General features: G+C 47.8%; 1 protein-coding gene across 15 annotated transcripts in view; it reads right to left on the bottom strand.

Annotated features, from left to right (window-relative positions):
- Positions 348-17,439, bottom strand: part of MARCH8 (membrane associated ring-CH-type finger 8) — a 129,286-nt gene continuing 112,194 nt past the window's right edge. For 10 of the 15 annotated variants that reach the window (XM_013983460.2, XM_013983459.2, XM_013983462.2 and 7 more), the window contains 6 exons: positions 10,205-10,287; positions 9,132-9,977; positions 8,342-8,482; positions 7,513-7,693; positions 4,566-4,713; positions 348-3,986 (listed from right to left, as the gene is read on the bottom strand). In XM_013983460.2, the coding sequence (XP_013838914.2) occupies positions 3,682-3,986; positions 4,566-4,713; positions 7,513-7,693; positions 8,342-8,482; positions 9,132-9,977; positions 10,205-10,287 (1,704 nt within the window). In that variant the 3' untranslated portion in view covers positions 348-3,681. The remainder of the gene's footprint in view (positions 3,987-4,565; positions 4,714-7,512; positions 7,694-8,341; positions 8,483-9,131; positions 9,978-10,204; positions 10,288-17,439) is intronic. The other 5 variants (XM_021073812.1, XM_013983466.2, XM_013983465.2 and 2 more) reach the window with 4 other exon arrangements.

The raw sequence follows: 17,439 nt of genomic DNA, 5'->3' as shown, positions 1-17,439 counted from the left end.
ACAAGACCGGTTAAACCATGGACCACTGCCATGTTCCTGCTGCCATGCACACCCTGACCTTGAGTTTGGCTTCTCTCAGGGTGGTGAGTCCAAGCAGAGTCTGGATGTTTGGAACAAGCACACCTGTGAGAACTTCAGCTTTCCCTCCCATGCCCACAGACCCTCCTGAACCCACTCCTGCCCTCTGCCCATCAGGGCCTGGGGGATCTGTCCTCGGGACAGACCGAGGCTGGATGATTTTCTTCCCCACTGTGCAAGCCGGAGGAACCCAGAAAGGAGCTCAGACCACTGGAGTAGCTGCCAATGTTCCCAGTCTCCTTGCAGGAAAACACTTTCATGGCAAAACGCCTTTTTAAAGAAATGTTTTATTGCTGTAGACACTTATGTGTATAGCACAAACAGAATTATTCAAGCAATAATACTGAGAAACAGTGAAGATACACAAAAGGATACAAAACTAGACATTTAATCACCTAGAAATTTTCTAAGTTAAGAAAAACTTCAAATGTGAGGTGCTTTTTAGAAACTACACCACACATGCCAGTGTAAATTTGGTCTTTATTAACAATCAACTTTCTATAAACATTGCATCTAAATAGGTGATGCGCTGCAAAACAAAGACAAATTCTTTTATCTCCTTATGCTTCAGTCTTTCCTTAGGAAGCTGAATATTTCAAATCAAGAGGAAAAGTATCTCAAAAGTGTATCTGCATGAGGCTAGATCCATAGCATGGTGGATCTTTACCCTGCTGGGCTCTACAGCTCTACAGCTGGGCCACCAGGCGGCAGGGGCAGCTTGAACCCTTTCAGGCATTACCTAAGGCTCTTGAACCACCCTGCTTGGGGCCAGTATGTCTGCAGCCAGGCAGGGTATACCCGCAGGTCTGGAAACTGGACCCATAACATTGAAAAGAGTGGACTGAAAAAGAAGAGACATTAGAGGCCTAAAGTAGGAAAAGACCTTCTTCAGTTTTCAGGAGAATCTTAAACAAACTCGGGCACAAGAGCCCTTCAGCTGAACTGTAATCTGAGGGGTGGCAGAGGCCAAATCAGAGATGGCTGGTTGGTGACACCCCAGAGCTGTTTCCCTCTCCTCCTGGCCTCCTCCTTCCCTTTCCACAAATACCAGCCCTCCTGACCCTCCCTGAGACCTGCAAGCTCATCCCACATTTCTACATGGTCCAGCCAAGTGCCAGCTTCCCACTAAAGCCAGGCGTAAAATGAGGAGAAAATGGGGAATAATCAATCCCGCAAAAAACCTAGAGGGCAAATTCACGCAGATTAAAGGAAGGCCTAGCAGAGCCTCAGCCCCCGCTAGAGGACAGCACAGCACAACCTCACCAGGGCTTCGCACTTCCCTGTTAGTCCCTGTGCAGGAGAGATTAGCTCTGGAACTAAGTATGGGGTCAGAGGTGCTCCACAGCACCTTTGAGAAATGAGAAAGGCAAGGGAGTAGCCATGTACCATCCCAGGAAAGAAGAGAAGGTCACAGGACAGACTGTCCACAGGCAGACACTTTCAGGAGTTGTGCCAGAGGTGATGAGATGGTATAGGTTCTTCTTGAAAAGAGGTGAGGGTTTTCCGTGAGAGTCTGGCTGGGCATGGGATCAACACAACAGTCATGGTTATAAAGGCACCTCTGCCACAGGTGGCGCCAGCCACAGCGAGTGGGCAGCCCAGGAGCCAGCCGCACCCATGCACACTTTCCTCTCTACAGGAAGCCTCGGTGCTTTTCAAGCCCAGCATCAAGGGGTTCCGCTGGGGGGAAGGGAAGGATTCCCACTTAAAAAAATCTATCCGTCTTTCCCTGACCACTCATCCTCCGTGAGAAGTGGGCAGGGACAAGGGACCTTGCCTGGGCAGATCCCCCAGGTGGGGCTGACCTGGAATTGAGCTCTCCTGAGTGGACAGTCTGTAGCTGCTCGGTGTCCCCAGGCTCAGAAGGGGTGTAGCTAATTGCACTTTGGGGCACAGTGAGCACAGGCAAGGGCTGGATGTGGCCTGGGAGACAGACAGGGCACGCTGGCCTATTTCCAGGGATCAGCTGTGGCTGGACAGGACCTGCCTGGCCAGAGAAGCCATGGCAGGGTAAAGCCCTCCTCCAGAGCTTAAGACCCTCCACCTGGCTTTCAAAACAAACCAGGGGGCTTCCACTCTGAAAGGCAAGGAATCATCTTGTGTTTGCTTCATCCTCTTAACAGGGCAGATGAATCACCTGTGGCTCAGAGGACTGAGGGCTGGAGCCCCGAGCACCTCACCGCCTGGAGAGGAAGCACCCCCCACACTCATGTTATACTGCAGACCCCCGCCCACCGTCTTCCTGGAGTTGACTCATGTGCCTGGTAGGATGAAACTGGTCTTTAAAAACAGAATTTTTAGCATACTCGTTGAAGGGAAAAAGGCCATTCGATGGTAGTGATTTTGGTTTTGTGAAAAATGGTACAGGAGATAATCCCTGATGACAGAATGGACTGATGGCAGGGCCAGGGGCCCCAAAGTATCCTCTCTGTTCAGTCCAGTTAAGGCGATAATGGGCGGAGGTGTGACTGGGGCAGGAACACAGTGGACCCCAACAGTGTGCTGCTCACTTCTGGCCCGCGCCCTGGAGCCAGCCCCTCTGCCTCTCGGCCCTAGGCAGTGATCCACAGAATCTGCCAGGAGCAGGGGCTGGCCGAGTGGCAAGCACCCAGGAGCCCCAACCCGGGGGATGCAAGCTTACCCCTTCAGCGTGGAGCCAGCACAAACCAGAGAGATTTGTCTGTAAAGGAATAGTTTTTAAATATTCAGTTTTGTTCTAGTCACTCACTTCCTTGCCTTTCATTTAGATCTCATGAACCCTTCCTCTTCAGGGCTGACCAAAAAGGAATGTTCAGGGCAGGCCTATGACACAAAGACTAGGCATAAAACAGGCCATAGGCATTACGCTCAAGTTGCCCTTTAGTCTCCATTAATTCCCATGAAATGTTAATGAAAAAGCCTCAGATCTGTTTGTCCTGCTTTATAGTTACAAGTCCCTTGCAATGGACACGGAATGGATGTCATGTTTCTTAGCATATATAAGGCAAAAAGGGCTTCAGATCTATTACAATGTGAAAGAGATCATTGGGGTCATGAAGGGAAGGTTTCTACGTGAGATGTTCTCTTCTGTGTCAACCTCATGGGACACACTTATTACAAAATAAAGACTCTCTTTTTGTAAAGTGCTGTTTGCTTAGTGAATCGGCACACACAGAGCACCACAACCCCGTCCACTCAGGAAGTGTCAGTGGTGGCCTCCCAGGGCTCTCCTTAGTGAGGGGGTGGCCTCTCCTCACGGCCAGATGTGCCCAATACTCTGCTCCGGGGCCCAGGCGCCACCTGCTCCTGCTCCTCCCTTAGTTTGGTATCTTACTCGCTCACGCTGCTCACACTACAGGCCAGGACACAGCTAGCCTCCAGCACGGTGTCACAGGGTTCTCCACGTTCCCTTCCCGCAGCCATGCTGGCAGCCAGCCGTGCATGGCTGACGTGAGGGTTTTCCAGGAGAGTCACTAAGGAGGGTTTCAAAGAAGAGAAGCCATTAAAAATAGTCCCCTGCCCAGTCTATGCTATTAAAGTTCATAAGAAAAGGTACATGATTGGCAGTAAACAATATCCTTCAGCTGTCCATGGATGTCCAGGAGAACTACACCCTCCACACAGTCAGACGTGAACAATCTCTGCTCCAGTGTCTTCAGGTTCTGTGCAACAAGAAGAGTTTGTGTCGGAATGACAGATTCCACGTCCATCTTTATTTTCAAAGTTGGGCTCTGTTAGTGCAGATTTTTCAAAAATATTCTTTTTGCTTGTTTCTGGACAATTTTGAACATAGATTACTCTGTTATAAGCCTTGAGTCTCTTCCATAATTGTACATACACTTTGCACTGAACATACATAAAAAGAAGTCCACCAGTAAAGCCGATGGCCACAACCACCAATTTAGTCCAAAAGGGCCACTCTAGGATTCCTAGAAGGGAAAAAACCTGGTGAGCCTATTAGCAGACCGTATTTAAGATCTGAAGCAAATAAAACACAATTTCTAAACTTCCCATGTGATTCTTAACAAATCCTGCTTCACTGGAGGGGCGTGCAGGACAGTGTTTGCTCCCTTCATCCTGCTCTTCCAGGGGGCATCCTGGAGAGTCCCTGTCTCTAAGTTTGATCTCTACTGACTTAGGGTGTTTTTTTTTTTTTTAATTATTCCCCATGCTCTAGTTTATCTTACCCTATTATTTTTTTTTTTTTTACTTTATTTTACTTTATTTGCTGTGCCCCTGGCTTGTGGAAGTTCTTGGGCCAGGGACCGAATCAGAGGACGGTAGTAACAATGCTGGGCCCTTAACCCTCTGAGCTACAAGGGAACTCCTCGACTGGGTTTTAAGAACTACTTAAAAGAAACATCCAAAAGGGATGTGTGGTGCCTCACAACGGACACCTCCCTCCAGAAGCCTAGACACTTGAGGTCTGACTTCAGAATCAATATGGAGTAATGCCCCAGTGCACTCCTCGGGGCTCCGTGCTGGGTGCACCTTTCCTTCGGACATACCTGTTGCCTGCCCCTGCTTGATCTCCTCAGCAGTGCGATCGATGAGCACATACAAGGACCAGACCACACAGGTGATGGCGATGACATGGAACGTCACTGAGCACATGATCCTCCGGCGCTCTCTGGCTGTCATCTGCAGCATCTCCCACTGGAAAGACAACAGGCAGAGCATGAGGCTCAGGTTCACGGATGTCAAGTGCTGGGATGGGATGAGGGGCTTTGTTGATGGGTAAGATCAGCTTCCTTCCTCCCTCCCCCTTTCCCAAACTAGATGAATTTCCCCAAACACCCAGAGTAGTTCTCTTTCAAACCACTTGGCTTCAACTAGGCACCAGGCTCTGGTATCCTGTCGACAGCCAACTGTCTATGTGATGAAAAGAAGCTGGGATCAAGATGAGCTATGAACAACCACCAGCAATCCCCTTGGCTGCTTATTTTCGCGAGCAGGCATTAAATGGCTTGATAAAAGATCACATGGTCCTGGTCCTGATGAGAACAGCATGTTGGCTCAGGACCCAGGTGGCACAGCTTAAGTTTCCCTGACTTGCTGACGGGCATGAGGGAGGGAAGAAGGAGGGTGATGACACCATGACACACTAGCAGATGGGTCACACTACATCGTGAAGGTGAAGGCGGAAGGCGCTCACTCTTTGATCCTCTGCTACTTTGGCAGCAACACCGTGAAATCGATGCTAAGGGTTCCTGGTACAAGCAGTCTGAGCCAGTCCCATCTCCTCTAGGAGCTCATTAATTTACTCCAAATAGCCAGATTTTCATTTACTGGTTTCCGAATTGGAAGAAAACACAAAAAAGGTAGAGAAAAAGAACAAGTATAAACACTGCATATCCCCTGACCAGCCCTACTACACACAGCCTTTCCAGATGGTTCAATGCAGGAGAGGCTGAAAGTAGAGCCTCATGGATTATCTATATTGCTCAAGGTGCCATAAGACTCATTTGAGAGATCAGTAGAGAGTGGCTACTCAATAAACTATAAGGCTTTTATGGGGCAAAGCATTTTTTATGTAGTCTGTCCCTGCCTTCTCTGGCATCTAGGTTGCTTTCTGCAATGGTGTGATACAGCAGCTTCATCTAGCTTCCCTCCTAAAATACTCCCCAGATTTTCTAAGATATGCTCAGTTTAAGCCTTTCCTACTTCCCTGAAATGCTTGTTTTTTTTTTTTTTTTTTTTTTGTCTTTTTTTTTTTACTATTTCTTTGGGCTGCTCCCACGGCATATGGAGGTTCCCAGGCTAGGGGTCGAATCGGAGCTGTAGCCACTGGCCCACGCCAGAGCCACAGCAACACGGGATCGAGCCTCGTCTGCAAACTACACCACAGCTCACGGCAACGCCGGATCGTTAACCCACTGAGCAAGGGCAGGGACCGAACCCACAACCTCATGGTTCCTAGTCAGATTCGTTAATCACTGCGCCACGACGGGAACTCCCCCCCTTTTTTTTAAGGTGTGAAAGTTTTTTTTGTTGTTTTTTGTTTTTTTGTTTTGTTTTGTTTTTAGACACCCAGAGGGATATGGAGTTCCCAGACCAGGGATCAGATCCAGATCCAAGCCACAGTTGTGACCTATGCTGCAGCGACAGCAGATCCTTAACCCACTGTGCCAGGCCCGGGACTGAACCTGCGTCCCTGCACTCCAGAGATGCCGCTGATCCCACTGCACCACAGCGGGAACTGCTCGCACTAGCTTTTTAGTGAATGCTTTTCTCCAGAGGCAGTCTGAGTTTTCTAAACTCCTTTCACTTCCCCCCCAAATCCCACTGATCCTTCAAGAACTACTTTTACACCCAAACATTCTATGATGCTACCACCGCTCTGCTTCCCAGCACTTTAACCCACCCTGAGTGACTTCTTCTCTATGTGATACATGCAATCACCATGGAAGTTAGAAACGGCAATGTCCAGTGCCAGTACCTAATCACATGATTCCCCTTGCAATTATGTATTAAAGTTTTTAGATAAAACAAGTCTTTTCTTATTCCAAACAAAACACATTAAATAACCATGTTTATACAGGAGGGGCGTGCTGGACAAGGCTCTTCTCAGAGGAAGCAAGGACATGAGACCTGACTTGCATTTCATGTAATGCTTCTGATTCCTTTCTTTTCCCATCTGCTCCCACCTTCCCATCTAGCAAATACTATCACAGGTACATAGAAATAAATGTACTATATTATGCTGTGCTCTGTGCTGGGGAGAGATACTAATTTCTACTCTGTGGTCCAAATTAGAGGCAGAGCATGAATAGTTCATACAAATAAATTTATTTTTTTAAATTTTAATTTAATTTTATTTTATTTGTCTTTTTAGGGCCACACATGCAGCATACTGAAGTTTCCAGGCTAGGGGTTGAAGTGGAGTTGTAGCCACTGGCCTACACCACAGTCACAGCCACACAAGATCTGAGCCATGTCTGCAACCTACACACAGCTCACAGCAACGCCAGATCCTCAACCCACTGAGCGAGGCCAGGGATCATGTTCATTAAGTCTGAGCCATGACAGGAACTCCCAATACATGTAAATTTAAATGCTAAGATGTCACAAAACAGTCTGTAGTCAAGGGCCAAATGACTGATACAGATGAGTAAGCAGTCTTGGTTTGTTTTTTTGTGTTGTTTTTGAGGCTTTTTGTTTGGCTGCTTTCCTAAAATTTTATAGCCACACACACTGCATATAGAAGTTCCCAGGCCACAGCTGCAGGCTGTGGATTGTTAAGGCACCGTGCACATCAGGAACTCCCAAACAGTCTGCTTTTAAGGAAAAAGAAAACATTATGACTGAATGGTCAGAAAAGAGCTTCTTCATGAAAGGAGAGACTTGGAAATCAGTATCAGAAACATGAATGCACACACCGGCCCCCACTTCTTAAAGAAGTGAACACGAGCCGACTGTGGCTCCACTCGGTGGCAGGTGCTAACTCGCACATACCTTTCTCAGAGGCTTCTGCTTGGTCTCCATGATGAACTCGAACTTGCACAGCTCACAGCAGCGCGTGTCGGAGCTCTTGATCCACTGCTGCAGGCAGGCCTGGTGCACGAAATGGAGGCTCCCCGTGCAGTGGCATGGGGTGATCAGAGGGCTCTCATCATCCCCTTCACAGTGACAGATCCTGCGGTGGAAGGAAAGCCGGTTGTTACAAGGAAGGCCAATGACAGGGAAGACGACACTTCAGTGGAAGGTCAGCCTCCCAAGGAAAACTTCAGAAACAAATATCACGGGAGTGACTATAAGCACAAAAACACACAGAACACAAATGAAAACAACGACTACAAACTAAAAGTTTCTAGCTTACCGCGCCAACATGAAAAGTCGGGATGGCATTTGGCATCAGAGAGGAATAAATGGTATAACACATGATAAAGCAGCCATTTTTCGTAAGACTTTAAGAACTGCACTAAAAGATGAATTTAAGGCAACATGGAAGCATATTCTAGAACTTAACGATGTTAAAATAATCAGAGGTAAAATTTTGTAAAACAGAACCAGCACTCTACTTTTCCAAAATACCAGTGACTTGGAAAGATGATGAAATCTGCTTCTGTTAGCTCTAACCACTGACCTCACCTTCACAAACCACAACTACATACGTCTGTCCTCTGTCAGAGAGTAAACAGAACAACCACAATACCTCTCCTGAACCTGAAAAACCATTGTAAGATGATGCAATTTCATTTCTTTTTTCAGGACCACTCGGCAGTGAGAATTTTGAATCTCATTCATTATTTTAAGGTACATGCAACAGGGTGTAACTACTAACCTCAAGGAACTTAACAGACTTTTAAGAAACAGAAGGGTCTCTTCCAGCAGCTGAAGAGCAGGTGGGGACACCTGGCCTGAAAAGAAGCTGGGATCTGGCCCAGGCCAGGCTCTCAGCTGTTTGTTTCTGTGAGAGGGGCTTCTGCTCCAATTGTAAAAGAAATGGTTAATAGCTGGCCCTGAAGAGGGGCCACAGGGGAAAGGTTGGAATGGGGAAGGCAGAAGAATGTGACAAAAGTGAATTCTGGAAGATCCTGGAGGTCTGACCAGGATGCTGCACTCAGGAAGATAAAGGTGGGAAAAGGACGTGGGCAGAGGTGGCTGCATCCAAGCTAAAAGGAAGGAAGGAGACGCTAGGAAGAGCCGCCACTCCCCCCTGCGCCCCCCCCCCCCACCGCCATGCACAGCGTGTTGCAGGTGGAACAAGGGGTAAAAATGCAGCCGGGATACGCAGCCCATGCTCAACATCTAGATCATCAAGCTGGCAGACTGGAGATGCTATTTTCTTTCTTCCAATTTCTTTATGCAAAGGTTATATATTTTTGGTTGAGAAGAGTCAGCTTTGCCTTTAATATGTGTAGCTTCTTTCTCTTTTATCATCTGTGAAACTATTTTGTGACCCATGTCATAAAAATGTTATCAATACTCTCTTCTTCCGGAGAAAACCATTAATCTGTAATTGTCTACAACCGCCTACTCGTTTTCCTGAAACTTCACATATTAAAGCAAGACGAGGCCATGGAGGTGTGGGGAGCAGAGATGGCCAGGATGGTGGCTCTCGGCAAACCAACCTGCAAGCGTCCCCTGACGTGGACACAGGAGAGATGGGGGGGTACTTTTCAGACAGAGGGGAAGGACAGTCCAGGTCACTGTCCTTCTCCACTGAGCAGAGGGGTGCCCGCAGGACCTTGCTCTTCAGTTTTGCAGACATGCTGTCCTCAAAGACATCGTCGTCGCCCATGTCGTCGGAGCAGAAGCCCGCACTCCCCGCCAGCCCGCTGGACGACTTGGCGGGGTGCAGGCCAGGGGCGCAGCTCTGCAGCTCGTGGAACCGGTGCAGGCTGCTGGTGCTCGAACCGTGAGAGAGCGAGAGCAGGTACCGGAGCAGCCGCCGACTTCTGGATGCGGCCTCGCCATCCGCCTTCTCGTCTAGCAGAGGGATGTGTAAGCCCGCCTTGCCAGCGCCCACCTCTGATGCCACTGAACAGTTGGCAGAAAGGGATGAAACACATGAACGTTTGGAATTGCCAAAAGGTTTGTGATTCAGCGTTCTTTTCTCTTTCTGGTGGAACCTGTTACCTCTGAGACACGGGTCTTGAGGGAGCACCAGCTTCCCTTCAGAGCAAGTTCTCTCCACATAGTCAAAACTTTCCAAAGTGTCCTGGGCCTTCTCACCCACATCGTTTAGGGATTTTGAGAACTTCAGTGTCCTTCTGGCTTTGGTATTCTTAGCAGGCTTCAAGGCCTGGGCCCACTCTGAACCACAGGAATTTCTCTTTGACACCTGTACTGCATCTTGACAGACAACTGTCACAGTGAGCCCTTGCGTCAGAGAACTCTGGCATGGAGGAGCTTTCAAGACAACAGCAGACTGCACGGGACTGTGGTGACAACACTCAGAAAACACTGCACTGGAACTGCATGCAGAGAACAGTGGAATAAAAGCACAGAAAGTGAAAACAATTTTAAAAGAGAATAGACATCAAAGTGAAGAAGTAAGACTGGTAACTTGGTGAGCAAACAGCACAGAAAACCGGGTTGACTAATTAGAGCAGAGGCATATGGAAAATTGAGAACCTACAGACACAAATGCTTATTCCCAGGATGCACGTGAGCCACCGCAGCATCTGAAGCAGAGCATTACCTGCAGATGTCCTGATTGGAGGGCGTGACAGAGGTGCGAGAGAAGGCTGACACTGGAGCAGATGCCACCGAGGAACCCCCAGCCTGCAACAACACACCTCTGGTCAGTTTTCAGGAAAAAGCCAGGGGGACCGCGAACACCACCTCTTCTGAAAGGCAACAGGTCTGCACTTTCCCACCACTCAGGGAACAGCACGTATTAGGCCCCTACGAGCTGAGGTAAGAACCAGTCAAGCAGCACTCTTCTTTCCTCAGATGAAGGTAAAAGTGTAGCCAAGAAATATTTCAGACTCTGGAACCGCACCCCCAACATCCTATAGATTCCATGGTCATTTATTTTCTAAGCATTTAAATGTAATTCATACATGAAGTCAAGAAACCAAGCACTATGAGGTCCAGGCACATGCAAAAGAAACATGAGGCACCTTCCCTGGCAGCCTCGCTTCCCCGCCCAGCACTCTTTAGGCTGGTACCTGGGATAATCCCATCAAGGCTGGCAGGAGGTGAGAGCCCTCCTCCCCCAGCACCTGGCGGCTGGTCCAGGAACCCTCATCACCCTGCCAGCACGCTTCATACTCAGGGGAGACACCTGAGCACAGGGCCACCAATTCATAGCTCCATCCTGGGCCAGGACAGGGCTGAGCACAGAACAGAGCAAGAGTTCTAAACTCGGATTGTGTATTAAGAAAATAATCAAGCACGTGTAAATCTGAAAGAAAGTATAGCAAGAGGTCATGAGATAGAGCAGGGGCTCTGGGGAGTCATGCATAGGCCAAAAGTAGAAGACCTAGGAGAGGGAGGACGTACCAAGGTGGCAAAGAAGTGGAGGAGAGAACCAGGAATAGGGAGTGAAGCTGAGCTGAGGATGCAAAATCCACGGCTAGAGGGACACCCCCCCCCGTCCCCACCCCCTCGCCTCCTACTCTAGCCTCTGTGAGGATCTTATTAGGTCTCATCAAGACAGTCTCCTGTGTTTCCATGGCCCTCAGAGCACCATGCGTGTTCTTCCCTCCTTGAGACAGACTGAGTGAGCATCTGTAGCCTCGACAGCCATGTGAAGACACTGCTGTGAGCCTGTTATCATCGAGAGCAAGCCAACATTATCTACCCCACCAGGCCCTCTCAAGTGACCCCTAGCCCTGCTCCTTGATTCTGGAGAGCCCACTCTGGCCACCATTCCCTGGCTGAGGCTTAGCCCCCACTCTTGCTAAGTGCCACTCCAGGGGCGCACTCTCATCCTGGCACTCCAGCTGTGGGACCCCTGCCTTGCATCAGCCACCAAGACCACTTTCCCCGACTCCCCTCTGCAGCAAAACACAGCAGCCTGGGAAGAATCGGAACTGCACTGTGACTGAGGTGTGTAGACAGCTACTCTTGCTCCCCAACGTGGGGCCGAAACATCATTTAAATCCAACTCAGCATAAAGAAACTTGATCCAAGAAGTTACACGTTATCATGCCCCATGTTATCTGCTAAAATCATGCAGCATTATTCAATGAGCACATCTTCTGAGCCACATTTATTTTCTAAGTGAATGTGCATGCCACGTTTATTTTCTAAGTGAATGTGCATCTGAATACTGGGTATATTTTCTGTAAAAGTATTGCTAGTCAAAGTTCTTCAGAAGCTAAAGTTTATTTGGCAGCGGTGGGGGGGGGGTTGTTCCCATCATGGTGCAGCAGAAACAAATCTGACTAAAACCATGAGATTTCGGGTTCTATCCCTGGCCTAGCTCAGTGGGTTAAGGATCTGGCGTTGCCATGAGCTGTGGTGTAGGTCGTGGATGCGGCTCAGATCCTGTGCTGCTGTGGCTGTGGCATAGGCCAGCAGCTATAGCTGCGATTTGACCCCTAGCCTGGGAACCTCCACATGCTGCAGGTGCGGCCCTAAAAAGCAAAAAATAAAATATAGTTTATTTGGGGACATGAAAATGACATCACCCAAATAACCCTGCACTACTTGATTACGATTCCTTCTAAAACAAAATGGGGGGGGGGGCAGCGTTGTGTCTCAACATTAGGCTGCTACATTCCCACAGCACGAGCCGCCCACCTCTGCTTTCTCCTATGTTTTCCTCCCGGGCAGCCGTCTTGGGCTCCTCTGTCTGCTCTCGCAAGGTGAGTACTCGGGCCAGTGTTCTGAGAGAAGGCAGGTCAATCACTGCAGGGAGGCAGGCTGCGGAGAGCCACTCATGTCCCCAGCTCTCTCTGCCTGCTCTCTCATACTCAGTCCTGACCGCACGCTGAGATGGAAAGCCTTCCTGAACTCCTTCTCCCTTCTTTAACATGTGAGGGCGACCAGCTCTGCTCAGCTTCCTTAGGCCAGACCAGCAGCCCGTCCTGAAGACCACAGGCTGGTCATGGTGTAGAGACGTGAACAGCGTCACCATGCCTCCCCAAGTAGACCTGAGAGGAAGGGAGGACAGGAATGGAGGTGTACGTCCTTGTCCCCTCACTGCCGTGAGGTCAGCTCTCCTTGACTCCATGTTGCTGATTCACGTTCAGTGACTGGGAATGAATTACAGAAGGATGTGCCCTCCCCACACCAGGACTGGAAAAGCACTCTGCTCCCCCAGAAGACAGGGCAACATCTAGTTATCTTCCTAGGACAGAAGCCCCTTGAAACCACGTGTACATTCCTGTATTCTGAAGGGAGAGCAAACTTTGGGGAAGGAAAGTGGGGTCTTCCCAGGGCCAGTGTCCTGAGAGGAGGCAGGGCTCAACGGGAAGCTGAAATCAAGATAAAACGGACTCCCACTCCTGTTCCAAACCTCAAGTATCTCATGTAGGAAAGGGAAGTCCAGGGTAACAGTCACATCAGCTCAGGCCCGTGATGGGGGCGAGGCTCAGCAGTAGGTGGGGGGAGCCTCAGAGCAGAACAAAACCTGCACTCAGACGATCCACACACAGGACCTGTGACCCCTTTCCTGTGAGGTCCCCATCTCAGGTGTGTCACAGGGACTCACACGGCCACGTCTGTACTTGCAGCAGACAGGTAGGCCTGCGGGACAGCGGCGACCCCAAGCCCAGCTGTGTTTATCCAGGCAACAGAAACAGTCTCAGCATCCTCTGTCTGTGCTCCTCCCTCACCTCATCCTCTCCAGTCCCACAAGGAACATCACAAGACACCCTCTACAGGTAACATCCAAGCCTCCCCATACCAGTGAGAAAGACTCCCCTCTTATTAGATCATTAGGAAAGTTTTAAATCTACTTACTGTTGTTTTAGATAAAAACAAATCAAGAAATGCCTTCTCCTGGCTCCTTCTTAACAGTAAGAAAAACACACTAAAATTCAGGATCAGTCTGCAGGCAGAATGATCACCAAAGCACAGTGTCAGCAGAGCTTGACTTGTTGTTGGTATCAGGCTGGATAATACCTATCAACCCATCAACAAGGATTTAAAAGACTGGCCTGATCAGCGATGATGATAAACGAAGCCAAGAGCTTCAACCCAGTCCCAGGACCCAAGCAGGGAAGTCGAAGCAAGTCAAGGGGCTGGCAGTCCCCTCTCGGAGGCTCAGGGCACCTACAGCTCCCCAGCACCTCCTAAGAGCAGGGTGACTTGGGAGAACCATGGGGCAGCCCCCCCACAGCTCCAGAGAACACCCTCTTCTTCCCCCGAGGGGCAGACCATGCACGACTCGACAGTTACTGATAAAAGGTCACAATGAGAAAACTCAAATGAGTTAAGAAAACTTAAGCCCCCTGTTCCTGAACCAACAAACAAGAGACATTCCGGTCACAAAAAGGAATGTAAACCAATCTCACTGCAAAAAAATTTTCATAAAAATCCCCTTTTCATAAGATGTTGTAATCATTATGCCAAAACAAACCTCTGAATCCTGTCTAGGCCTCAGTCCCCGCTGCTTTTCTTTCTTAAGAACCACACGTTTGTCTTGCTGTAATCAAGTCACTTGGCGGTTGCCTTTCCTATCAGACTTAGTGTTTTAAATGATCTTATCAAGGCTGCCAAAAACATATAAGGAATAGGAAACTTTCCATACATCCTTGGTGGAAACTGGCATGCTCCCTTCCTCTGCTTCCTTTCAAGAGAACTTCCTACCATTGGGAGGGCTGTCATAACAGACTCATCAGCTGGAGTTCTCAGGCCGGGGCAGGAGTTAGCAATTTTACATTTCCTCCCCCCAGGATGCCCCTGGCACCTTCCCTACCCCGAACCTTCCCCACTTGCTTTTTGCTTCATTTCCTTCCCTTGCTCCCTCCACTACATTACTTCCCAATCTCCCCGCTTGGCCACTTCCTCCTTCTCTATTGCACCACTGGGCCTCTTTTCATTAACCAGCAAAGTTACTTTTAAAACATTTTACTCCCTAACTAAACAGAATTTGCCCATTTGATTACTATCAACAGGTGTAGGGCCACAAGAAATGGTATGGGTTTGTTTGCTTTCAGCCAGGAGGAACTTTTTTTAAGGGCTGCACCTAAAGCATATAGGGAAGTTCCCAGGTTAGAGGCTGAATCGGAGCTACAGCTGTCAGCCTATGCCACAGCCACAGCCATGTGGGATCTGAGCCACATCTGTGGCCTACACCACAGCCCACAGCAATGCTGGAGCCCCAACTCCAACTGAGCGAGGCCAGGGATCGAGCCCACCTTCTCAGGGATACTAGTTGGATTCGTTTCTGCTGTGCCATGACGGGAACTCCCAGCCAGGAGAACTTAAGGAAGGACTGGATAAGGACAGCAAGATGCAAAGAGGGCTCGTGCTTACAACTGACCTTAAATTACAGTATATCAAGTCAATGACTTCATCAACAAATGGAAATATAGATGGCTCTTAAAGTATGAGAAGAGGCTTAACCTCTCTCACAACGAGAAATACAAATTGAAACTCCCATAAGAAATACCATCATCAACAACAACAAAAAGAGTTTAAAAAAAAAAAATACCCATATTGGCAAAAGCATAGGATAACAGGCCTGTTCACACATTGCTGGTTGGGAAAGAAACCTGGTCAACCTCCCTCCTAAGATGGAGGTTTGGCAGTTTCCCTCAGAATTACAAATGCACATACACTTTGTCCCAGCAAGTCTTCTTTTAGGAATTCATCCTCACACATATGTACAAGGAGGTTTGGGAGCAAAGGGCTGGCATAACCTCACTGCCTATGGCTTGGATCTGACTGGGTCGATACTGGTACAACAGCAGAAAGGAACGCAAACTTTAAAAGAAGGCAAAGCTCGTTCTGCACAGTAATGGGTAATGGAGGGAGCAGACAGAGGGGAGAGCCACGCTGTGCACGCTGGCACATGCAAAATATCTGTCAATGGCTCCCAACAGTGGTTTCCTGTGAAACACCGGAAAGAGAGCAGGAGAGACACTCCGGGCAGGAGAGACTTTTCATGAAGACCGTTTCCAGCCTTACACCACTTAACCATGAACAGGTATTTCCTAAACACAAATTGCTTTTTTAAATAATGAGAGACTACAAGTCTCAGAAGTCAAAATAAAACTGTACAACCAACTGTAATGATTTTCCAACTCTGGGACATCTGGTAAAGAAACTGATTGCATGATCTACATTTTTAAAAAATGAAATAAAATAGATGTCAGAGTGCATCTGACATGATGATTAAGCCTTCTGGGGGATTTTTTACCTTCAGTTGTATGTGTCAATGAACAGTTTCAATGTAAAAACTCTTTCTTACAAAGGATCGTGGCCAACATAATTTCAAGGTCATTGAACTCCCGCAGTTCTAAAAAAAAAAAAAAAAAAAATCACAGACCCCCCAAATCAAAATAAGCAAAAGAAAAAGAAAGCAGTTAAACCAAGAAAGAATGTTACACTGTCAGCATAGAGATTGTGGAAGTGAACAGCTACCGAGAGAGAGATCTTTTTCTCTACAAAGATGGCATTTCCCACCTGTATTCGATTTCTATTACTGTGCTAACAAATTATCACAAACTCAGCGGCTCAAAACCGCAAATGTATCCTCTGTCACACAGCCTGAGGGGACCCTGTGCTCAGGGTCTCCCTTCTTTGCAGAGGCTCTGGAGAAGAATATACTTCCACATTCATTCAGGTTGTTGGCAGAAGGCAGCTCCTAGCAGCTTTAGGACTGAGGCCCTGTTTACGTGCTGGTTGTCAGCCGTGGGCTCCCTTCATTTCCCAGGCATCCCTCCCCATCTTCAAGCCACCCTTGCTTCCAGTCTCTGCCACCAGCCAGAGAAAGCTCTGTGCCTTTAAGAACTCAGGTTCCATTCATACAAAGAACCTGTCAGCAATTTCTCTTCTTAGTCACAGGTTCGGGATGTTAGGGTCGGGGGCACTTTAGAAATTCTGTTTACCAGACCACCTTACCTCTATTTCCTCCTCAGGAGGTTACTAAATGCTACTGCCCTCCCACTCCCATCCAAGAGGTAGTGATCGGGTCCTTACTGCCAGCTCAGCAGGCTTGACTTCCCATAATAAAGCCAAATAGAGTCTCACTTGATATTTAGACATGGCAATGTACAGGCTGGAATTGGATTTCAACAAACTTTCTGCTTAGCACAGAAGTTCTTCTGTGGAAACAAATGCTTCATTATGAGAGATTCTGATTTCTAAAAATAAACACCCAATTGTATTCAACTTTAAAAATGATCTACAATTAAAGAAGGAGAGGCCAGTTCTGTGGCTGCGCTGATAAATACATGTTGACTCTTGATGAGGGGCCGTGCCAAGAACGAGTTTTCACAATAGTAATTAATTAAGACTGACCATTAAAAAGTAAATATAGAATATATACAACATTGAATTCACGGAGGAGAGTGTACAATAAGGACTACTTAATTCTACAATGATTTCCATTATAAATGACTCTCAGCATTGCCTAGTGAGTAGTGCTAACACTGGTGGCTTTTCAGAGAGAAATGGAATTACATGAATAATAATAATCTCCAGCATAACAAGGGGCATATATCCATAGCACTGCTGGAGTAGGCAATGCTGAAGGGACTTTCTCGTGGCTCATCTTCCAAAGCTGAGCTTTAAGCTACTGTTGGGGATCTTGCAAATATAACTTGTTTTCAATAAATTACATTGAAGGCAATGATTTCTGAGCAAAGATGGCTTCACATTCCCAGAAACAACAAATATAACTTTAAAAAGACCCCAAATCATCAGAAATACTGTGATGAAAAGGGTAGGTATCTGAGCTATTTACCACTCAAAAGGACCCTTTATTACTGGTGACTTCGAGTATTTAACTTTTCAAATATATAATTGTGATAT

This window comes from Sus scrofa, chromosome 14 (assembly GCF_000003025.6).
Source record: "Sus scrofa isolate TJ Tabasco breed Duroc chromosome 14, Sscrofa11.1, whole genome shotgun sequence".
Lineage (NCBI taxonomy): Eukaryota > Metazoa > Chordata > Mammalia > Artiodactyla > Suidae > Sus > Sus scrofa.
Note: the sequence above shows the minus strand (reverse complement) of the source record. Positions and strands in the feature narration are given on the sequence as shown.